The 24,307-nt window shown below is 41.8% G+C and overlaps 1 protein-coding gene across 2 annotated transcripts in view; it reads left to right on the top strand.

Annotated features, from left to right (window-relative positions):
- Positions 1-24,307, top strand: part of DOCK8 (dedicator of cytokinesis 8) — a 173,383-nt gene that overhangs the window by 95,397 nt on the left and 53,679 nt on the right. For both annotated transcript variants that reach the window (XM_081502767.1, XM_081502760.1), the window contains exons 19-26: positions 97-192; positions 866-1,100; positions 3,824-3,988; positions 5,110-5,279; positions 7,918-8,013; positions 11,764-11,859; positions 18,436-18,585; positions 20,441-20,554. In XM_081502767.1, coding sequence (XP_081358893.1) covers positions 97-192; positions 866-1,100; positions 3,824-3,988; positions 5,110-5,279; positions 7,918-8,013; positions 11,764-11,859; positions 18,436-18,585; positions 20,441-20,554 — 1,122 coding nt within the window. The remainder of the gene's footprint in view (positions 1-96; positions 193-865; positions 1,101-3,823; positions 3,989-5,109; positions 5,280-7,917; positions 8,014-11,763; positions 11,860-18,435; positions 18,586-20,440; positions 20,555-24,307) is intronic.

Here is a 24,307-nt window from a genome sequence, read left to right as displayed (position 1 = left end):
GTATAACCCTGATATCTACTGCCAAGTCGCTTTACTCTCCTTGTTAGTAATGAGAAAAGGGAATTGAATTGCTTTTATTTTTCCCTTTTAATACAGAAAGTCCCTTCACAGAATCCTCCCATTAAATGGGCTGAAGGACATAAAGGAGTATTCAATATTGAAGTGCAAGCTGTTTCTTCTGTTCACACCCAGGTAAGAAACATCAAGGTCAAGTTTAAATCAGAGCAAAAGGCTAATAATGAAGATGAGGTGCAGCAGAGAGACTCCTAAGGACAGGTCAACGAAAGATCGATGAAAAGCTTTGTGCACGGATAAAACCAAAAAAAAGGACCTTTTAGTTCTGTGTGGGAAATTGAAAACCTGTTAGGTTTTATTTAATGTTGAAAGAAATAAAAACCTTATAAAAATGTTGAAGCAAAAAAAAAAAAAATTAAAAAAAAAAAAAAATGTTGAAGCAGCCTGGTACCTGCACTGTCAGATGTTTCTGTCTATAACTCTGCCATTTTTCCTCCAGCATTTTTTTCAGTTCTACTTTCCCTTCTTTTCTTGCCACTGGCTGAGTTTTGCATCGGCTTAGGCCCTTATTTTGGCAGTGTGTTTGCCCGGTGTATTTGCCCTTTCCTATAAATAGGTCAGTACAAATTAATTTTTCTTAGGTTAATAATTATTGAGAGGATCTATGTTGTGCACACCACTCTGTGAAGAAAGTTATAACCTGGGTCTGAAACATCCATGTCTTAGAGCTTCTGCTCTGAAACACTAGATAAGAGGTTCTTTCTAGAAGGAGCTATTTGATTATGTTTATGAATCCACCGGTGAGGGTTGATGGGATGAGACCCGTGAGGCCTGCCATCTGCCTTCCCAGGACAACCATCTGGAGAAGTTCTTCACCCTCTGCCACTCCCTGGAGAGCCAGGTGACCTTCCCCATCCGTGTGCTGGACCAGAAGATCAGTGAGTCGGCGCTGGAACACGAGCTGAAGCTCAGCATCATCTGCCTAAACTCCTCCCGCCTAGAGCCCCTTGTGCTCTTCCTGCATCTGGTGCTGGACAAGCTATTCCAGCTGTTTGTGCAGCCCATGGTCATCGCTGGTCAGCCAGGTAGGAGGCCTTGAGGGGCTGGGAAGAGACAGGCAGTGCCTTATTTTAGAAACACGGGAGCTGGGCCAATGGGATCTATCGAGGCTGTGAGTCCAGAGGAGACCAAGTCCACTGCTGGGTGTTTGAAAAAAGAAACATTAATATAGGATGCTTAAAGTTATAGATTTTTTAAAAAAATAAATGTGTTGAATGACTGAAGGCAGTCCTTTAAATTCCATTCTTAGTAATTGATGGGGGCTTCCCCAATGGCTCATCAGTAAAGAATTTGCCTGCAGTGCAGGAGATGCAGGAGACTCAGGCTCAATCCCTAGTTTGGGAAGATCCCCTGAAGGAGGGAATGGCCACCGACTCCAGTATTCTTGCCTGGGAAATCCCCTGGACAGAGGAGCTTGGCGGGCTATAGTCCATGGGGTCACAAAGAATCGGACACAACTGAGCACTCCCACAGTAATTGATAGATTCCTTTTATCTCTGAAATATTTTTGCTGATTTGACCAACAAGGGAATCCAGTGTTTTAAAGAAATGAGGTAACCCAGATTAAATGGAAGTAAAAGAACACTGTAAATTGAAATTCAGTGTGGTGTGATACATTTTTTATTCAGATATAATGTCATACCATAAAATTCACTACAGTGCACAATTCAGTGGTTTTTAGTATATTCACTAGGTAATGCAACTCTCACCACTACCTAATTCCAGACCATTTTCATCAGCCTCAAATGAATCCCTCTACTCCTGAGAAGTCACCCCATTCTCCCCTCCCCTCAGCCATGGCAACTGCTCATCTTAAATGCTTACTTTTAACAAATGAACCCTAAATACAATGTGCAAGACTTCCTTTGGAAATAACATGATGTAGTACCTGGGTCCTGTGGCTTTTCTAACTGCTTCAGAAATAGGCTGGCTTCGTAGGCATCTTTGTTTGCCACTGTTTTCAGCAGGGCTTGTATTATTTTGTGTTTTCCAGCTTAGCAGTTACCTTTGGGTATCCTCCATGCTGCCAGTACTATGCTTAGAGTTGTAGGTTTTGCAATAATAACCAATAGGACTTACAATAAAATATAGCAAAGAGCAGCAGCACAGGACACAAGTCCCCAAAGGAACACAGCTAAATATTGTTGGGGGGATGGTGAACATCCCTTTGGGAGGAAGAAGAAGCCCCCAAGAAGATTGTGTTTAGGATGGCTTTAAAAGAGGGATAAAAGGAAAGAAGCCAAAATGGAAACAGCGAGATGAGATTGGTAAAAGCAGAGAACCAGAGTGTCTGGTTCACCAAAAAAAGTGGTTCAGAAAAAAGGATCAAAATACACCTTTCTGGGAGTGTCATTAAAGAAGGAAATAACACTACTGGGCCATGTAATAGGAGTAAGTTGGTGGGGAGGCAGTAATGAATGTGTAGCCTGGGACGTACGGGGGAACTTTCAGAGCTAGGGAAGAGCGTGACCTCTGAATCCCTGGGTGTATTGTATCCTGGAGGGCATCTTCTGTACCTGCACATACAAGGCATCCTGTGTTGTCAGGTAACTTCTCATACATGTAGCTGGCGCCTCTCCAGCTAGATTCCTGCGGAATGGCCATCTCTTCCTTCCCTGGGTTTCTTTCTACTTTCCTCCCTCACGTTGGGTATACTCCTTTGTAGGCCATCCCCAGCTATGGACGCACTCGCTAGACAAAACATTCATATACACATTTTGAGCTGACATTTGGGACTCTAGGGTGTTGGAACAGGCAGAATAATTGGAGGCTGTTATTCTCAAAGTATTTATTCAGAGCTTATCTGTGTCAGGCATAATAGAAGGCAGAGTGGGGAGACAACAAGTATGAGAAATGTACTTTGCCCTAGAAAGGCTTCCGGCCTATCAGAGAGACAGAGTTTACTGCTGGAAATAGTCTAAGAACCTTGTGATATGGTGTCAGTTAACCCCTGGACTGAGTGGAGTCAGAGGCTTCCTTGAAGAGATGGGATTGTGCCAAGCATTGAAGAGTAGGTATGATTTTGTTGGTGGGAGCAACGTGGGCTTTCTAAGTGAGGACAACAGCATGAGCAAAATTGCAGAAGTGAGAAGCAGATGTGATGGGGACAATATAAAGACTGGCTTATTTTAAGGAAGTTGAATTTGAACAAGAAAGGGTACCAGGTGGAATAAGTAGAGTGGAACCAAATTGTGGAGGGCTTGAGCTCCTAAACACAGAGCCTATACGGTGAATCATTGCTTGTACAGGACCAGGGACTGACATAATACACATAAGTTTTTAGGTTAATCTGTGCACCAAGAATCTGTGTTGTGCAACAGCCCATCTCAAACCAGACTGTGCCTAAGAATGACCTGGGCATCTTGTTAAAATGTAGATTCTGACTCAGTAGGTCTGGGGTGGGGCCTGAGATTCTACACTTCTAACAGGATCGTAGATGATACTGATGATGTCAGAGCAGTCCCCACTGAGTAGCACCCATTTACAGCATGGTTTCCAGAGGGGAGGCTATCTGGACACGCTCACATCTTTGTCCTGAAAAACCACAGCACTGGCAGAAGGAGAGATGTGAAGTACTTTGCAGCAGCAGAGCCACGCACTGGAATTTACTAAAACAATTCACCCTGCCCCAGGCCACCATCTTGACTGGCCTGGCCAGGACTCCTTGTCACTGCCCCCAAAGAATGTTCCACCTCAAGTTCATTAAGGACCCACTGTGGGGCCACCCATTTTTCTCTTGGTTCCTCAGCCAACTTCTCTCAGTTTGCCTTCGAGTCCGTGGTGGTCACTGCCAACAGTCTGCACAACAGCAAGGGCCTGGGCAAGGACCAGCATGGGAGAAACTGCCTGCTGGCCTCTTACGTGCACTACGTCTTCCGCCTGCCGGAGCCGCAGAGAGACGTGCCCAAGCCAGGTACTGTCACCCCCGAGCGCGGGAGTCTGGTGGGCAGGGCACCCTCACCCCCACCCCACTGCTACAGAATTCAAAATAAAATTAAAAGCCCAGAAGTTAAATTTTATTTTTCAGAGTGAGAACAACTTACATGAATGTTGAAATTGGAAGTTTATTTCTAGATTTTCCTGTCTTGCTTTCTATCAGCCTTCCTCCTCTTTTTTTGTACTCTGAGCACTTATTTTTTTCTGCTTGTTTGATAATCCGTCACTGATTTTTACCCAGTTGGTAATTCCTAATTCAGCTGAGAATCTCTTTTTGTAAGAGCTGGGGAAGTAACAACAGATGCCTAAGATTCTAGGAGAATAATGATAAGGAAAAAATATGTCTTTGATAGCAGTGGTAAGCAGTGGCTCCTAAACTTTACATTATGAAAAAATAAATCCTTTTTCTCATTTCCTCCCAAACTAAACTGAAATGGTAATAATTCGTTTCTCCACTCAACCAGAACATCTGGTCAGCATGATATAAAAAGTAACATCAATCAGTTAACAAAATTCCAGGCCCTAACAAAGGAACTTGGCATGATTATTAGTCCATGTAGCCTCATTTCAAGTAAACCTATAATTTCAAATGTTTTTAAAAATACTTGTAATATTCATAGACTTACATAATCACCTTTGAACATATGTAAATACTTAAAGGTGAAGCACATTGCTATGTATAGTGTATTCATATTCTCATAAGACTCAGAGGGTTCCTTGGATTCTCAAATCTCAGAAATGCAAGACTTATAAAGCTGTCATCATTTAAATATTAATAAATAAAAATACCCACATTTCCACCTTGTCTTGAGAAATAATAAGCAAGAGCTGAGGAACAGCTGAGGAGCAGCCCTTGTCTTTGGATGAGACATGTGCTTGCAGTTTACCACAGTCCTCACCTCTCCCTACTGCCTTACACCCTATCTTTCCCCTCAAAATTGTCTCCCTTAGGCATTTACTAATAACACCCTAATTCCAAGACCTAATCTGGTGAGTGTCTGGTCTACTATCTACCCCATCCCTTCTTGCTCCCTTCTCAAATCCAGTAAGTGACTCTGATCCCTTTCTGTTGTCATGTCGGTACCTGGTGGGTTTCAGGTGGCCCCACTGTCCTCCCGGACCCTCGCTACCACACATATGGACGCACTTCTGCTGCAGCTGTGAGTTCAAAGCTGCTGCAGGCCCGGGTGATGAGCAGCAGTAACCCAGACCTCGCGGGGACACACTGTGCAGCAGATGAGGAAGTTAAGAACATCATGTCTTCAAAGGTAAGGCAGGTGTCAAACCCTGGATAGAGACGTGGGCTATTTAATTTCTGACTAACACTTGGAGAGACAACACAAAGTCAACCACTCCTGCTGCCTACTGTCTTGGTCAAATGTACAGCTTTCAACTTATTAAAATTCTTTTATTTTGAAATTACTAAGACCATTCTGAAAGATGTAGAGGCAAGATGGGCATTTGGGGGTCTGAGCAGAGTTAGTGGACTTTGGCAGGAAGTTTCTTGAGCATAGCTGGTTTAGCCCCATGGCATCTGTGAATACCTTGAGTTATATTTTCAGGGGAAAAAATTAGCTTTAACTGTTTTTGATGCCTAGAAAGGTTTTTTTTTTTTCTTTCATTTTGTTTTGTTTTCTTTTTTAATATTTGCCTTTTAGATTTGTTAACATCCATAGATTGATTATTCCATGTAAGAACCCCAAAGATCAAAGCCAAGTTTTGTAAACAAAAATTGAGATCGTGAGAGTGTTGGTGACTTGCCCTAGATTGTTTTCCTTTCATGAATGATTTATTTTTTTTTCATAAACTTTTTATTTTATAAAAGTTTTGGATGTATAGAATTACATCTATATATAACTGAAAATTTTTGTGTGCTCAATAGTTTTCTGGTTATTAATATTTACATTAAAATAGCACATTTGTCACAATGAACCAGATGTAATATGTTATTAACTAAACTAAATATTTTATTCAGATATTCTCAGTTTTTCCTGAATGTATTGTCTATTCTATTCTATCCCACCACGGATACCACATTATATTTTGTAGTGATATCTCCTTAGCTCCTTTAGGTTATGACACTTTCTTAGATTTTCCTTGTTTTTGAGGAGTTTGACAGTTTCGAGGTGTACTGGTCAGGTATTTTGTAGAATGCCTCTCATTTGAAATTTGTTTTGTGATACAATTCACATACTAAAAAATTCACCCTGTTAAAATGTATAATTCAGTGGTTTTTCATATATGTACAAAACTGCCATGAATTCTTAATCTAATTTTCTTTCCAGTTATCTGTGACCTCAGGGTGGCTAATCGTTTAGAATAAAGTCATTTCTCCTGATGAAGATAAATCAGACTCTTTAGGTTTTGACATCATTTTCCTTGAGACACCCACTTGAGACAGTATGTTGTGAGACAGGAAATCTGGACACCAGGGTTGGGTCTTGATCTGATCGCACTCAGGCCTGTGGTCACAGGCAAGTCTGTTCCTGCCCTGAGCCTGATTTTCTGTGTTTCTGCAGAGGTTCAGAACCCTGGATGAATGTAAGAATCATCTATAGATCCACTCCTAGAGATTCTGATGATACATAGGTTATAGCATGTGAAATCATGTGAAATACCCTTTTTGATTTACAGAATAAATGCAAGGATGTGCTGGAGCTGGTTCGTATCAGTTTCTGAGAACAGATTGTTAAATTTCCAGGAATTTTCTGAACCAGTTGTTAAACACAGACATTATTAAAAATTAAATTAAATCAATTAACATATAAGTTATATGAAAAAACAAAGGTAATCTAAATGCATTGTGGTCTCTTGGAACAGAACAGGACACAAGTGGAAAAACTGGTGAAATTTGAATAAAGCCTGTGGTTTAGTTAATGTGCAGTGCTAATCTCTTAATTTTGACAAATATACCATAGTTACGTAAGATATTAACATGAGAGGAATTTGGCGAAGGGTAGCCAAGAACTTTCTGTGCAACATCTGCAACTTGTCCATAAATCTGAAATTATTCCATTTTTAAAAGGGAGTACTCAAATCTCATCCCTCAAGTATTTTACTTCATTTTATTGTTATCTGTATTCTTGAGGTTATTTATGTCTGTTGTTTCTGTGCAGTGGAAATACAATATGGTCGGTTTGCTACTGCATATCTCTTCCCAACACCATATTCAGTAATGTCATGTTAACTTGAAATCAGGCATGATGTAAGCATTCACAGCACAGAAATTGGCAAAGTCTACAGATCAGCCCCTCCCCTCTGAGAGCTGGTTGTTAAACATTTGCCAGCACACCATGGTTCAGTTTCACATCTAAGTCCCCTTTAGGCAATATCATTTCAGATTACCTGGGGGAGAAGTGGATAGCAGCTATTACTGACAGATTTGATTTTTACAGTTTTCTTTAATGAAAGTGAAGATTTTAAATTTCTCTGTGGATGGGGTTAACAATTTTTAAATTATTTGGTAGTGAGGGGAGAAAATTTTGTCTAGAAGAATCAAGCCTGATCTTCCTTTCAGAAGTGGTTTTTTTTGACAAATTATTAAACAGTGTAGAGGAGACTGGAAACAGTACCATATTAACCCACAGAGAGGCACTGTTCCCACACATTTTTTCCCCCTTCTCTTCCAGTTAAGTCAGAGACTTAGTTGAAGGGACTGTTCTTAACTAGGATGTGACTCTAGGTGGCTCCATACCAGCTAACAGTGAATATCTCAGGAGCAAATAGAATTAGGTATACTTTGCCTTATTTGCTTTGTTTTGTGTTTATTTTTGGCAATTGTTTTACCTTTGTAACCAGAAAAAAAAATACATAAACAATTAATTCTAAGCTGATTTCCAGGCCATTGGCTCATCTTTCTGGGGACCACTGTGGGTTGACTGTGGAGTCATGGTGTGTGTATTTCAGATTGCTGATCGCAGCTGCAACCGGATGTCTTACTATTGCTCCAGCAATAGTGATGCTCCAAGTTCAACAACAGCCCCAAGGCCAGTCAGCAAAAAGGTACCGAACAGGGCTGTGTGAGGATAGTTGCCCACCTTCTCACTGTTATTAAAAACAGTGCTCTCCTTCCTTGTTCCTGTCCTTCTAATGTACACACCAAACACACACACACACTTTCGCAGCCCTGTTCCAGATCCCCCATGTTTTGACCACCCAATTACCTCCTAACTCAGTGGTTCTCCAACTTACTGTGCATCAGAAGTACTTGGGTGGTTTGTTAAAACTGACTGCTGACCCCTAGAGTTTCTAATTCAGTAGATCTAAAGTAGGGCCCAAGGGTTTACATTTCTGGTAAGTTCCCAGCTGATGCTAGTCCAGGAACCATACTGTGTTAGCTTCTTTTTTAGTAAAAGGAGAACTGGGGACAGTTCATCCTAACACAGTGAAGGCAGTAACTAGGTATCATTTATTTCAGTGAAAACCGACTCCAGTATTCTTACCGGGAAAATCCCATGGACAGAGGAGCCTGGCAGGCTATAGTCCATAGAGTCACAAAGAATCAGACACGACTGAGCATGAGCATTTCAATACTATATCAGACATGAAAAGCTTCCTTGTAATTCTTTCTAATCAGCCTTACCTATGAATTCAGAGACTTGACAAGCTGTTAAACTGCTCACCAGGTCTCTTTTTATTAACAGAATTCTCCAGTTGTCACATGTTGTGTGATCTAAGGGTGGGGAATAAAAAAAAAAACCTGTCTGCCCCAAGTTTTCACCTCTGCCTGGTATCCAAGGGTCTCACCAATTTAGCCACTACTTAAGTTAATGTCTTGAGTGTCTTTTAAGACCCTTATTAAAATGTAAATATGCTGATTGGAAGGCTAATACAGGAAACTCTTTGCAGAAGCTAACAGGGAAATATATGTATTCAACAGGCTCCAAGGGAATGAGCCTCAGCACAGCTCACTTTGGCCTAGGTGAGGGAAAGATCAGGCATGGGGAGGCCCTGGAAGGTCCGGTGCTGCAGACTTAGCACAAATCTGGGCCCCGCTTGCCTGGAAAAAGGTACCAGGAGTTAATTCTAAAAGGAGAAGTGAAAGAAGATGTATGAAATGTTGAAAATAAATATGTCACTTACTCTAAATCTTAGCTTTGGGCTTTGCGGGGACTGATTACAAGTACTATTTTCCTTCTTAAGGACCATGATTTGCCTACAGCCTGTTTTCTTCAGGCAGGGCCTGATTTCTTCTGGGAGCAATTAATTTGTTTTGATTTTGTTTCTGGTCATCTCAATGACCAGAAGAGAATCATTTCATTTCAGGTGGAGGTCTAGCCAGTGTGTCTCCTTAGTTGCTCAGCAAACAAGGTTTAGCTGCTTGGCTATTTTCTGTAACCTCCAGAGCAAGGTGTTCTTGTAATAATGTTGCCTGGTAAACAACATAAATTACTTTAAGAAGCAGCTTATCGTCCTCTAATCTCCTCTTGCCATAAGACTCTGGCGGTCAAACTGACCTATTTTCCAGAGGTTACCTTTGAAGCTAGTGGAGCATCTCTTTCTTACAATAGGAAGACCCTGGTGTAGCCGAGTTACATCACAGGTGAGCTTAGACCACCTGCTAGATTAACATGCAGCCCTGTACCTCTCCCAAGAGGAGGAACTTCCCTGAAGTCTCACAACAGCACACACATATTTTCACATGTATTGAAATTGTAAAGGTTTGACTCACTCAGCAGAATGAAGTGGGACCAATGACAAGCGGAAACACTTCAGCATTCTCCGTTTGTCCCCATTAACCATCCAGGGATGTCACTAGTTCAAGTACCCAGACATCTGCACAGAGAACTTTCTATTTGTCTCCTTTTAGTTTATCTGAGTAGCTCTCCAATTTTACTGTACTTAAGAATCAGTAAATTGTGTTGCATACCTACGTACAGTGTGGGTAATTTAAAGGTTTATCAAGGGTTAGCTTTGCTCTAATCAATTTTTACTTCGAGTGTTGACTTTAAAACTTTATTTTCACATATGCCATTACCCTAGGATGTGATATTAGGGTATTCAAGTAGTTTCAGCTTTCTTACCCACTGAGCAATAAAAAAAAATGAGTCCATCTGTATTTATTCTACATTTTATGGTTGTAAGATAAATGAAATCCACAGAAAATGCTCATATATCATTTTTGCCATCAGTTAGAGTAACCAGCTATCCCAGTTTTCCTGCATCTTAGGGGGTCCTTGGGATGCAGGGCTTTCCATTTTAAGGCCAGGACAGTGTTGACTGGTAAAAAAAAATGCACAACCTAAAATTTGAGAGTTATGTTTTATTGGGGGATGTTATTGAGGACTGTAGCCTGGAAAACAGTCTCTCAGTTATCTCTGAGGGACTATTTCAAAGAGTCAAGGAAAGAGCCAGGATTTATAGGAGGTTTTACTGGAAAAAAAATGAAAAACATGTAGTTGCACATCAAAAGATGTTCACAAAAACCAGACATCTTGAGTTAATGATTTCAGTGTTTTTCTATATATGGGAAGATACAAGAGTCTGGGCTCATTGAAATTATTCCTTAGATATGCACCTTTACTATCTAGGGCCAGGATCCTGTCTTTCTCCATCCTGAGTTCCCCTCAGGGTGCACTGTCTGCTCTGTCATAGTGCCTGACGGCTTGATGGCCTGGAAACATTAGTGGCTTAGTGAAATGACAGGCAAACTGACATGGGTTGGTTGCCTCACCTTTAGTGTTAACCTTGTTTGACATCAAAGCTCTTGTCAAGAGTATTAACAAGTATGCAGATAAACTAGGGAATAGGGAAGATGCAAAAGGTGTAAAAAATCACTGCTACATTTGCAATCAGATGAGCAGTCTCATGACTTGGTGAGAAGTGTAGACATAAAATGGAGCATCAGACCCTGGGACACAGAAGTTTAGAAACTGAGAGAGTTCAAGCTGCTACCTCTATACCTTTTAACACAGATGATCTACTAATAAGACTTCCCTTGTAGCTCTCCCTGCAGTGCAGGAGACCCAGATTCAATTCCTGGATCAGGAAGATCCCCTGGAGAAGGAAATGGCAACCCACTCCACTGTTCTTGCCTGGAGAATCTCATGGACAGAGGAGCCTGGTGGGCTACAGTCCATGGGGTCACAAGAGTCAGACATGACTTAGTGACTTCACCACCACTACTCATAAACTGAACTCTTCTCATTTCCCACAAAGCCATAGACGGATTATAAAAACAAAAATTGTTGTCTCTGGAAGGAGTGGAGTTACCGTCTTGACAGTGTTTCTCTACGAGATTCCTGGACCAGCACATAACCTCAGGCCCCATTCCAGACCTGAATCTGAAACACTGGAGGTGGGCTCAGCAATCTGTTTCTTGGCAAGCCCTCCAGGGGATTCTGATGCACATTAAAGTTTAAGAACCACTGCTACCAATCGAGTTTATATATGAGAAAACTGAGGGTCAGGAGAGGAATGGTTTACACATGGTCACGCAGAGGATTTACAGTGGAACCTGGGAGGAAGATAACAGATAGTCCCAGTTCCAACTGCTGCCCATGAATGCTTCCCCCATAGAAGCTTTGTTTCCCTGATGATGCCATTCCTTCCAATCTAGCTCTCCAGTACAGTACCTTCTGCCTGCTTAAAATGCCCTCCAGTCTCAGATTATTTCAGCTTTGACTTTACCATCCACTGTGGTCTAAGACATCTGGGACATATGACAATTGGGAAAAAAGAAAAGTTGGCAAATAAAACACCTAATACAGGCTGTCATTACATACATGTAATGTTTTTGTGTTTGTTGTCCAGCATTTCCACGAGGAGCTTGCCCTACAGATGGTGGTCAGCACTGGAATGGTGAAAGAAACAGTCTTCAAGTACTCCTGGTTCTTCTTTGAGCTTCTGGTGAGATTCTTGCACGTGTATATCTGTGCTCAGCAGGGCACAAACAGTACATTTAGACAGACAGTGAGGTTCCCTGTAGTAGGAACTGACATCTTCTCTACTGAGTTGCTCCTGCAGAAAACCTGGGCTCATTCCTTCAGTGTTAACTCTCCCTTACCCCTTCATCCACCTTCCACCAAATTTTACTGATTCTGCCTTGAAAATGTACCTGCATCTGCCACATCTCACCATCTTTACCACTCCCCATCTGGTCAAGCTGCTATCCTGCCTGCAATCACATCCTCTTTGCCCACATATACTCATTTTTCCCTCCGCCCATCCAGTCTGTATAGGGCAACTCAATGTTACCAGATAATGACACTTTCCTTTTTAAAACCTTTCAGTGATTTTCAGAGTACGGAAATAAAGCACATATTTTTCTCATGGCCTAAAAAGCCCTTGTTTGATTCTGCTTCCCTTCATCTCTAACCTTGTCTTAAAACCATTCCCCACCTCATTCAGCCACATTGTTTCCAGTTTGGTCCTTTGAAGATGCTGAGGCTTTTTCAGTCTCAGAGCCTTTTTAAGATTCTCTGCCCACTCCCTACCTTTCTATTCCCCCATCTCCTGCACACATATACACTTTGGAGGCGGTGGGGGGGGGGAGTCTTCTCTTTAGGTCTCAGCTTTAATGTCACCACCTCTTAGAGGCCTTTGCTAACTTTCTCATACCTTAATATGTCTACCACTCTATTCCTCTCTTTTAAACACCCTCATTATTTCCTTCTTCGTGCTTATCACAATTTGTTTTTCTCTCTTGCCTACTGGATTTCTAGGATTTGGGTCTATCTTCTTCATTATTCTACCTTTAGCTGCAGAACGTGGCTTGACCTCATACAAGCACCAACTAATACTCATTGAGGGGAAAAATGAAACTTGTAGATATGTTTACCTGCAACTTCTATCTGTTCTATAGCAGAAAATCAAAAGGTATAACATACTCTTTAATTTAAAAATGAAGAGAATAATGGTAATACCTATTTTATACTGGAAGTGAAAGGATTTTACCATAAAGCCACTAGAATAAGCATTTTGTCAATGTTTATAAATAGAGATGCATTGTGAAATGAGCTTAAATGAAAAAGTATGAAAACACAGACACTAACTACACAAAAATACACACACAGACAATCCAGAGGATAAAGAGTGGATTTAAATTTAGTAATAGAGTTAGCTTCACATTGAATGTGATGTTTTTCCTCTGTGACACTGTTTTTAAGTGGATAATTTTTTAAGAGAAAGATGGTAGGATTTTCACCTGAGCTCTAGTTTATCTATGTAAGTTCAAGCCCAGGTGAAAGAGAACAATACTGAACATAGAGAACAAGACATGTTCTCTATGGACATGGAACAGGACATAGAGAACAAGAAGGTCAAAGGAAACAAAAATAAATCACACATTGTTGAGGAAATGGGAAGTAATGTACAGTAGAGTTGAAAAGAAGTCAGGCCCCTGCAGCAGAAGCACATCAAGGGTTCAAATCCGCTAGAGCAGTAGTCCCCAGCCTTTTTGCACCAGGGACCAGTTTTGTGGAAGACAGTTTTTCCATGGACCAAGGGTGAGGGGAAGTAGTTTCAGGATGATTCAAGTGCATTACACTTACTGTGCACGTTATTTCTATTATTATTACATCAGCTCCACCTCAGATCATCAGGCATTAGGTCCCAGAGGTTGGGGATCCCTGCCCTGCCTTAGAGTTCCACCAATTTCCCACCCCTCACTGGAAGAAAGTATTGCTAGAGATGTCTTTTCAGAGCACAATGCCAGATGCCTGCAGCAGAATCACCTGTGGGTGCTTAATGAGAATCACGCAGATCTGGACGCCTCCCTAGAATACTGAGTGTGATGAGGAACAGGGAGCCGATGGTACAAGTGCCTTCCAAGCAGGGATCTGCCCAAGTGCCTTCCAAGCACACTGAAGATCCGCTAGTCCACACTGCCTCTGCTCTGTGAGGCCCGAACAGAGCTAAGGGTCTTTATGTGCAACTAGCACCAGGAGTTTGCATTCTAAAAGCCAAGCTGATTCAGGTGGATGGCTGCGGCTCACAAGTCTTGGAGCTTCAGCATTAGCAGTGAGACACGAGCTTTGTGCTTTGGCAGGAAAAGGCTGGCCATAAACTCTTAAGGGAAGAAAAGAATCAAAACCACCACTCCATGCCCAGTACATCCTGCTTCTTTGTACCCATCCCACCCACCATCAAGTTTCTCCATAAGGATTTACTCAGCTCATAATCCATCTATAGATAATTCATACAAATAATCTTCAACTGAGTTGATCTTCCATATTGCAAACTTTCCAAGACATGAAGCAAAAACTCATTTTGTTATTATAGAATCTCCCTGATGGCTCAGATGGTAAAGAATCTGCCTGCAATGCAGGAGACCCAGGTTGAATCCCTGGGAGAAGGGAAGATCCCCTGGAGAAGGGAATGGCTACCACTCCAGTATTCTTGCCTGGAGAATTCCATGGACAGAGGAGCCTGGCGGGCTACAGTCCAATGGGGTGTCAAAGAGTCAGACACAACTGAGCTACTAACAGATTTTTCATTTAGAAGAGAGTCCCAAAGGAAAGCAGTATCTCAATTCAAAGATGTTTCATGTTGGGAATTCCCTGGTGGTCCAGTGGTCAGGACTCCGAGCTTTCACTTTGGTGGCCCTGGGTTCAATGCCTGGTTGGGGAATTAAGATCCTGCAAGCTTCATGGTAAAGCTAAAAAAAATGTTTCATGTTATTTACTCACACATATGCACACATGTCACTTAATCATTCTTAGATCTCATTTAGTAGTTGTAAATTATAAGCTTATCATGAGCAGTTATCCCCAGTGCACACACAGGACCCCAAGGCTAAGCAGGGTTTTGCCCAGCCCTCTCAGCCAGGGAGGGACAGAGCCTCAGTTCCACAGTGCTCTAGTTCAAGTTCTGTTCCTCTGCGATTTTGCTTCTCCTTGGAAGCTTAAAGTTACAAAACGTTTTCTTAGCCTAACTTATTAATAACATGTGAGAACTTTGTATTCTGAAGTCAGCTTTAATGCAATGCCACAATTACTACCCCATTCCCAGTGGCAATGAACTCAGCTTTGCTAGGCCTGAATGGCTCCTTGTGACATCTTAGAGCTCTCTTTCTGAAGCGAGTTTGTATTCTCTGCAGATGTAATGATGACTCTGTCCTTCATATAGTCCCAGTAATGCCTGGCGTCCCCAAGGGAGGAAGAATAATAACATCTAAAATGTATTGAGCACCTAACTACGTACATGCCAGGCACCATTGTAAGCCTTGTGAGCATTATCTTGTTGAATCCTCAGACAACCTCCAGACAGGAGCTTTTCATTGTCCCCAGTTTACAGATGGGGTTGGGGGAAGTTTGAAGGTCATAAGGAGAAGTTTGTGGGTCCACCAAACCTTGTCAGTCCTGCTTCAGTGCCCCTAACCCCCTAACTGCAGGGAGCTGAGAACCGTGGAAAAGCTGAAAATTGCTTTTGATCTTGCACATTTATTTATTAGGACTCAGTAGGCTCAGGAAAGAAAGCAAAAGTTAAAGCTGATAGGATTCCTTCCTCTAGGAGTCCCTTATGGTAAACAGATTAGAAGCTGGAAAGAAAGTCCTGCTGAGATGAGGACTTGGAGGGCGTTGGTCAACATGTAGATCTCCCAGGGCACCAGTTATCTAGGGCTCCGTGGGTTATAACTAAGTCTGTCAGGGTCCTGGCAGTACAGCATTGCTAAAAAGGGTTAACTGAAAAGCATTTATCAAAGGGACTTTGCACAGGGTATGTGCAGGTTTACAGGAGTAGAGGAGGGTTGGTGAGATACCCAGGGAGCAGGAGGTGCTGGAAGAGGGTAAGGAGCAGTATAATCAAGGCCGAGAGAAAGCTGAGGCAGGGAACAGGATCTGCATGACAGGAGCTGACATCAAAGAGAAACCCTGCCACTGCCAGAAGCACACTGCCCAGGAATGAGGACAGTGGGATGGGTGTGTACCTGGACCATTCTCTTCTCCTGCCCACTGGTCCCCTGGTGCCTCCTATTGGCCAGCTCCAACCAGAAGCCCAAGTTCAAGGAGTCCTAAATGATATAGTCTGTAGAGATCAGCTTCCTAGGGCTCAGATATAGATAGAGAAGGGCAAGAAAAGGAGCTGGAAGCTAGGGTGGAGGCAGATGGAAAAGTCACAGCCCCAGCCAGACTTTGCAAGGAAACTGATCTTGGATTCAGACTGGGTGCCCAGTCCTTCACACGTTGCTTATGTAGTTGCCTTACAGACGCATGAAAAGGTGTTTCAACACCAAAACAGCCGTTTTCTCAAGAAGCTTGAAGAGAATGTAACTACAACCTCCTTGGATTTAGCCAACTACCTAGGCGATTTAACACCCTTTAGTTGTATTAATGCCCACGTGCTAATGAACAACCACTTTGGCATCATCAGAGCTGTTGAAAACAATCCTTGGGCAGATTTCACAGTTGCTAATGAATAAATCCCCATGCTTCTAGAAACTGCTGAGCCAGACTTTGGGGACGCAGAGGTAAATGGTGACCCACTTTACCCCGAAGTCCACACCAAGGGTTTCTTAGTATCCCTGCTTTGAATGGGTCACAGAGGCCCATATGGAGGAAAATATTTTCCTGCCTTAACCCATACCACAAATAATGACCAAGAATCCACTACTATTTCTAATGTGTGTTTCTCTCTGGAGATGCAAACGACACAGTAGTTGGCAAGTAGCTGACAGTCTGGCAGGAGGAAGTATGGTATTGTGAGGATTATCTATTTGGTTGTAGAATGGCCAAACTCAGCAGGCAGGAACCAAACACAACAGTAAGTTCTAAAAACCCAGTACTGGGGTGGGTTAGGCAGTGGGGAATCAGGAGCAGGTAGCCCCAAACAAAGGGGCTTGTCTTCCTCGGTCCTTAGTTAGGATCACAGCGAGAGAGGTACTTTGTGGGACAAAAATCAGGTTCGGTTCCTACCTCTTATTCAGGTCCTCCACTGAGGATTTATGACTCTATGGGGTTCAGACACATCCCTGTGTCAAAAAGGACTCTACTGTGAAAAGAAACTGGGGTTCTTACCCTGGGCTTTAGGATTTTAGATTTTTAGGTCTTCCCCAAGCTGGCTATGGCATTGTCTTAAAATCTGTTTATCTCAGTACTAAAGAAAATTGCCAGCCCTGGCTTCTTAGAAACAGAAATCTGCTATTAGAGCTCTTAGAAAGGTGAAAGTGTTAATCATTCAGTCATGTCCGACTCTTTGCAGCCCCATAGACTGTAGCCCACCAGGCTCCTATGTCCGTGGAATTCTCTAGACAAGAATACTGGAGTAGGTTAGCCATTCCTTTCTCCAGGAGATCTTCCCAACCCAAGGTTCATACCCAGGTATCCTGCACTGCAGGCAGATTCTTTACCATCTGAGCCAAGAGGGAAGCCCAGCGTTTTTAGGAGTGAAAGTCATTTTCCCATACACTGTCTTTGTCCCCTCTCCTTCCAGTCCTGACCTAGGGGGTCACCTTCAGGCAAGTGTGGGCAGTTTAACGTTCCAGGGCCATTTCTTTTTGCAGTGTCTCTCAGACTATCATGGACACATTTATAGAAGGGGTAGACACCCAACCATACCATCTCCCAGCCTTTCCCATCCAACTATTTCTGATAGCTCTGAGGGTTTCCAACAAGGACAGGATACAACCTCAGACTCTATCAAAGGGACTGTATTGACCCAGGAATCTCCTGGCCCAGGAAGAAGTCCAAAAAATATAAGCATTATGTTGATTTAAAATTGTGGTAGGCACTGAGCTGGTGTTGTCCTAGTCATAATGCAGGCTATCACTGATTGATATATAGGTTTTTATTTAAACTACATATACATTAAATATGTATTTTAAATATATAATTATATAAACATTTACATATGTATATATGTATATTTAGCAAGCTAGTTTTATAAAACTCACAACATAATTTCTCCTAGAGACAATGTTGCAAATAGTGGTTAAGTTTCCAGCCTGCATACTATAGAATTATTTTTGGAAAAACTCTTCTCCTGTTCTACTTGAAGCTGACATAAGAGGGACATTTCTCTCTTCTTTTCAATGTAGTTTCAGAGGCAGAAATGACTTCAGGTTACGTCAAAAACAGTCTCATAAACAGTTCCTTTTCCTGTAAAGTTGTGTGCCATGATAGGATGGTGCTGCTGTGGTCATGGCGGGGCACAGTCCAGGTCTGCCTTCCCAGTTGAGAGAAGGGGAGTCTTGTGACACTGCAGCTGAAGAATTAAGCTCCCTGGCTTTGTCAGCATCAAGAAGGGAGCCCCCTGACTTGGGGTCAGGAAGAGGGCACCCTTCCCACCTCCTGCTGCCATGGTAACCATCAGGGTGTCAGGAGCAATTTTCAGACCAGGGCCTGCATGGGCAACCAACCACCAGCACAGATAAAGTGTTAGAAAGTCCATTGTTAATGAGCTTTTCTTCCAGGCTTTTCTCTTTTTCCATAGTGTACGAGCAGGTCACCACTTTCCATGTTGACATTTCCCCCATCTTCTCTGTAGGTGAAAAGCATGGCCCAGTATGTACATAACATGGACAAGCGGGACAATTTTCGGAGGACTCGTTTTTCTGACCGTTTCAAAGATGACATAACTACTATTGTTAATGTGGTCACCTCGGAGATTGCAGCCCTTTTAGTAAAACCTCAGAAGGTAACTGTGTCATTTTATTCTTTACTGTCTGAAATTTTTTAGCCTTAATAATATATTATGAAAATATATAATTTTCATAATCAAAGGAAAATAAGCACCATCTGAAGACAGTAATTAAAATGTAACTAACTGTACATGACAACTAAATCCACTTTGTTATACTGGACAGCACCCTGTGGTGGGGCTGGGGCATTGCTATCAAAAATTACAATGTGGAGAATTCCCTGGTGGTCCAGCGGTTAGGACTCTGGGCTTTCACTGCCAAGGGCCAGGGTTCAATCCCTGGTTGGGGAACTAAGATCCCACAAGCCGAATGGAGCTTGTACAAAATGAAATTATAGTGTGGAATTAAAGCAGTTTAAGTTATTGTATCAACACACTATGAGAGGGAATATTTTTGTTCTTAGCAAATATACCCTGAAGTTTTATGATATTTGTAACCTACTCTCAAATGGTTCAGAAAAAAAAATTGAACATGAAGAAAGAATGATAAAGCAAATATAGCAACATATCCAGCACTGATGAGTCTAATTAGAGGAGTTCTTTTGACTATTCTTGCTCCTTTTCTATAAATTTGAAATTATTTCAAAGTAGAAAGTAAAAAAAAAGTAAAATGAAATAAAACAAAATTCTAAAATTTGAAGCAGAATTAAAAATTCTATAAAATTTGAAGCAGCAATGATCATCATTACTACCTTTTTCATCATGAAGAATTTGTATGCTGCTTTGTACCCGGGAGAAGAAACTTCCGCTTGGTCATTTCTTATGGCAGACTTTGTGAGAGTGGCAATGGTGTCCCATTTGGCAGGCATGAAAAATGAGGCACAGTGAGGTGGATAGATTTTCCAGAAGTCAACACAGCTAGCGGCAAAGTCAAGACTGAAGATTCCAGGCCTAGCATATTCAGACAGATACTTAAGTAGTGGTCCATGTGGAGGATGCTAAGAGCATGAGGGCTTGCCACTCCATGGTAACTGTGGAAACTTCTTTACCAGGTCTCCACCCATGCCAGTGGCTGGTCAGCTTGGCCTGAAATTGCAAACTGCTCATCATAACAAGAGGAACACATTTCAAATCATATTTTCAATAGTTCAGAGCAAATTGATTTATCATTCTGAGAAGAAAGGACATAAACATGAAAAAGTGAATCCCTGATTGCTCTGAAGTGCTGTAAAATCCCTCATAAATATGAGCACTGAGAAGTAGTAAAAACTATACCCTGGCCTCAATTCATGCAAGAATTCACTCTACCATGTATGACTCTGCACTCTCTTAGGCTAGGAATGCTGTCTAATTGGAGAAAAAAATTCCTTAAGTAAAAACTGATTTTTTTAATCCTGATTACATTTTCTGCAACAATCCTTTCAAATTAAGAATCTGTCTCATTGAAAATAGTGAATACATTTCAAATTACTTTTGCTAAAACAGTCATTAGCAGAATCAAACAAATTATAGTAAAGCAATACAAAGAAATTTAAGAAATATGAGAAACCAGAGTGTAGGAAAATGTTCATAATATAATGTTGAATGAATAAATTCAGGACCCTATTGTATACAGAGAATAAACTCAATTATATACAGATAAATATGCACATAGGAAAAAACACCTAGAAGCAAATATACCTAAATATTAATAGTAGATAAGGAATTACTTCATTCAACACTCATGGCGTCAATTAGTTTCTAAATTATATCTGCTATAGTTTTGCAGGGCTACCTGCTTTGCTCATATCTTCCAGAGGGACACTGGCTGAAAAGATATGACCTGCCTCTCCCAAATTCCACCCCAATCCCCGGGTCGCAAGGTTTACTAGCAAATGATGGGGGTGTTTGTATCAATATGCTTGTTTTTAAGGAAACTGAACAGGCGGAAAAGATCAACATTAGCCTGGCTTTCTTCTTGTATGACCTCCTCTCACTCATGGATCGTGGCTTTGTGTTTAACCTCATCAAACATTATTGCAACCAGGTGAGTGTTCCCTCAGACCTAGCCCTGTTGTTCCTGGTTCCTTCCCATCTTCCTGATGCCCATTGCCATGGCATGCTCCCTCGTTCATTGCCAAGTTAGACAGTTTGACTCCTGTACCTACTGGGTTTTGTGGTACATTCTTCGAGTCATTTGTTTTGTGCCTTGAACTTTGGTAGACACACTAGTTTGTGCGGATTCCTGGAGCATTTACCAACCCGGCACAGAAGGGCCAACAAGGTAATCCGTGGGCATTGAGACTTATTAGTGATACGAACTGCTTTCTTCAGTTTAGCATTTAACAGAATTACATGACTGCGGGATTCAGTCTTTGACAAGGTATATAATCGAAAGTATGAGGTCTCTTTTCACATGTTAGGGTAATTAATTAAATTGCAGTTGTGAAATTCTAACATTAAAGAACTCTAGTAAAATCAGTCAAAGAGACTGAATTTCACTGAGCAGAAAGCAAATATTGTCATCTGGTATATCTGCAGGGTATCAGTTTTAAGACCCTTCCCAGTACCCCCAAGGATATCAACATTTGTAGAGGCTCAAGTCCCTATAATAAAATAGTGTAGAATTTGCATATAGTTTATACACATCCTCCCATGTACTTTAAGTCATCGATGGATTGCTTATAATATCAAATATAATGTAAATGCTGTGTAACTAGTTGCCTGTGCAAAATCAAGTTTTGCTTTGTTGGAATGTTCTGAAATATTTTTTCCAAACAGTTTCAGTCCTCAGTTGGTTGTCTCACACCTGCAGAAACTGTGGATACAGAGGGTTGACTATTTTGTAATTAAAGAGCGTATCAGTGCTGTCTCCCCAGATTTTTCAAATGGAATCCTACTTTTGTTCACTATTCTCCCCAAACTATCCCAACAATAGAAATGTGAGTAGCAGTTACTGTTGCCACTCCTTTTCTTTCATATTCCTGTTTTTTAGGACCACCATCATGGTCATTACCACCAGCATCACCACCCACCACCTTCACCATCACCATCACTGTCACTACCCTTAGTTTCTTCCTATGGACAAAGCTCTGTGTTCACATTATAGAAATCATCTCTCTTGCTTCTTGCAAGGTGTTATTGTCAACATTTTGCATATATAAAGCTGAAGTTTAGAGGAGTTAATATGTAACTTTTCCAGGGAAGAAAGAGCCATGTCTATTTTACTCAAGGTACAGTGAGTTAATCACTCTGTTCCACCAGAACTAATAACTCTCTGTAGTTAATCCCTTAGTGACCATAAATAGGTCATTCAACTTCTTTGAGTCTCATTTCCTCATCTACAAAATAAAAGGATCTCCCCTCCCCTGCTAAAAAGACCATGACTGTTCTAAAGAGACTCCTAATAAGGAAGATGACTTACAAAGAATCCTAAGGAAATATCAGAAGTACCAGAGCACGAACATCTTGTACAGCCTGACCGCCTCCCCCTGCTTGGATCTTCTGTCCCTGTCCCACCAGAATGGAGTGGTGGAGGAAGGTGCCATTTCCCTTTGCCATCACTCTTAGGTGTTTAGCATGGCAGGTCATTGGATGAATTGCAAATACGAGTTAATCTGTTTTTCAAAACTTGATGTTGAATATATGGAAAGAAAGGACTGGAACACCACTATAAGCCCAGGGTTCGCCTCTGGTATAAAAAAAAAAATTATCCATGACACTTGTTAAACTGTAAAGCAGACTTTATTCAGGACCATTGTGATAGGTATAAGGACCACTGCATTGGATTTTTCAGTAGGGAAGAGAGATTGCATTAAACTCTGAATACAGAAGGAAAAATGCCAATTTATAGCCAAGGAACAGGGTAAGAGTAGTAAGTGGATGAAAAACCACTAAGAGGAAAATCAGGGGTAAAGGGAGAATTCTGGTCAAACTAACCTAACAGGATTCTTGCTGAAGGCAGGCTAGGGTGATCAGAACCACCTGGGGAACATGAGGGGTGAGGAATTTGGTCAGATCTCAAGGGTGAGAAATTACAGCTGAACTGACTTAGCAAGGTCGTTGTGAGCATTGGGCCACGGAGGCTACAACTTTGGGCCCTGACCTTTGCAAAAGATGTTTGCATACAGGATGCACTTTGCCTGTGTGCATGCTAAGTCACCTCAGTCATGTCTGACTCTTTGTGGCCCCATGGCTTTACACAGCCCATGGCCCCATGGCCACAGAGGACTGTAGCCCTCTAGGCTCCTCTGTCCATCGGATTATTCAGGCAAGAATGCTGGAGTGGGTTGTCATGCCTTCCTCCAGGGGATCTTCCCAACCCAGGGATCAAAAGTGTCTTACATCTCCTGCATTGACAGGTGGGATCTTTACTATTAGTGCCATCTGGGAAGCCCAAACTGCACTTTACTCTTTCTTAAACATTGCTAAAATTATTTTTGAAATTTTTGTCTTCATTGAAGTTTCAAGGGACTTATGAAAGATGCCCACAATGTGGCCTTCTTTCAAATGCAGATATCTTGTGCTTTCAAGTTCTGATAGCAGGCTTGACCCAACAACTCTGTGAGTGGCCATTGAGTGAAGGGCATAAGACTGAGTTTTAATTAGTTTAATTTGCTGGTGTACCCGTTCAAAATCAGCCAGTAATACACATTGACAAGAGGATGGGTTCTGGCAAAGGGTTCATACACAGAAGTCATATATTCTATTTTTTCTATAGTACATAATGGCATTCATTTTTTTTCCAATAAATGTCTAACTACAGATTCTATAGGTAAAATGCCATAACACAATGGCTTTTCCTAAATGGCTGAAAATATGTGCTCATTTAAATTATATAGTTTATAAAACTGCTCTTAAAGTGCATGAAGAGGAAGCATGGCCGTTTGTAAGGGTGAGATGCTTGGCTTCCTGTGCTGGGCCAGCAAAGTCCTTGTGGTGATATACTGAGGTATAAGGTCTATCCCTGGTGGCCCAGACAGTAGAGAATCCGCCTGCAATGTGGGAGACCTGGGTTTGATCCCTGGGTCGGGAAGATCTCCTGGAGAAGGAAATGGCAACCCACTCCAGTACTCTTGCCTGGAGAATCTCCAGGGACAGAGGCGCCTGCTGGGCTACAGTCCATGGAGCCGCAAAGAGTCAGACACAACTAAGCACACACAGCACAGAATGTCCACTGAGCCCTTCTTTCCTTTATCACAGCCCTTAGGGTCTCAGTCCTTCAGTTGTCAGCCTACCTGAGGGAAGCAAGGGATCTCTTCCAGACTGTCATGTTTGCCAGCTTTTCATTGCTTTTTTCAGGATTGATTTGTTTGAACAGATTTTTCCTGAAAATTCTCCCAGCTTTCTCTTTCTCCTCCACTTCCTCCTCTCCCACTTTGGGGCAAACTCCTTGGCTTTTATGCAGGGACTACATACTTTCGTAAGTAATTTGATGCTTTCATCTAGGGACTGGTTTGAAAACTTACCAGTGGGGCCTTTAATTAGAAACCACAAAGAACACTTGTGGCATTCAAGTCATCCAGTCCTATTTCATTAGTTTTGTGTGGCCCCATGTGGGGTCAACTCCTTTCCTTTAGTTTCTCAGACATGGTAGGATTTTTGTGAAATTATATTGTGTTACAGTGAAGACGTACCTCCAGATTATTTTTAGCATGAGCTTGCCATTCATCATATTAGAGATTTGACGAGGGTAGGGTTGAGGCAAGCATTCTCATTATGGACAGCTGTTAGACTAGAATCCTAAAAGGAACAGTAAAGTGGCTCAGTGGTAAAGAATCCGCCTGCAATGCAGGAGACA

The sequence above is a fragment of the Giraffa tippelskirchi genome, chromosome 1, assembly GCF_054371585.1.
Source record: "Giraffa tippelskirchi isolate mGirTip1 chromosome 1, T2T-mGirTip1v1.2.pri, whole genome shotgun sequence".
Classification (NCBI taxonomy): Eukaryota; Metazoa; Chordata; class Mammalia; order Artiodactyla; family Giraffidae; genus Giraffa; species Giraffa tippelskirchi.
Note: the sequence above shows the minus strand (reverse complement) of the source record. Positions and strands in the feature narration are given on the sequence as shown.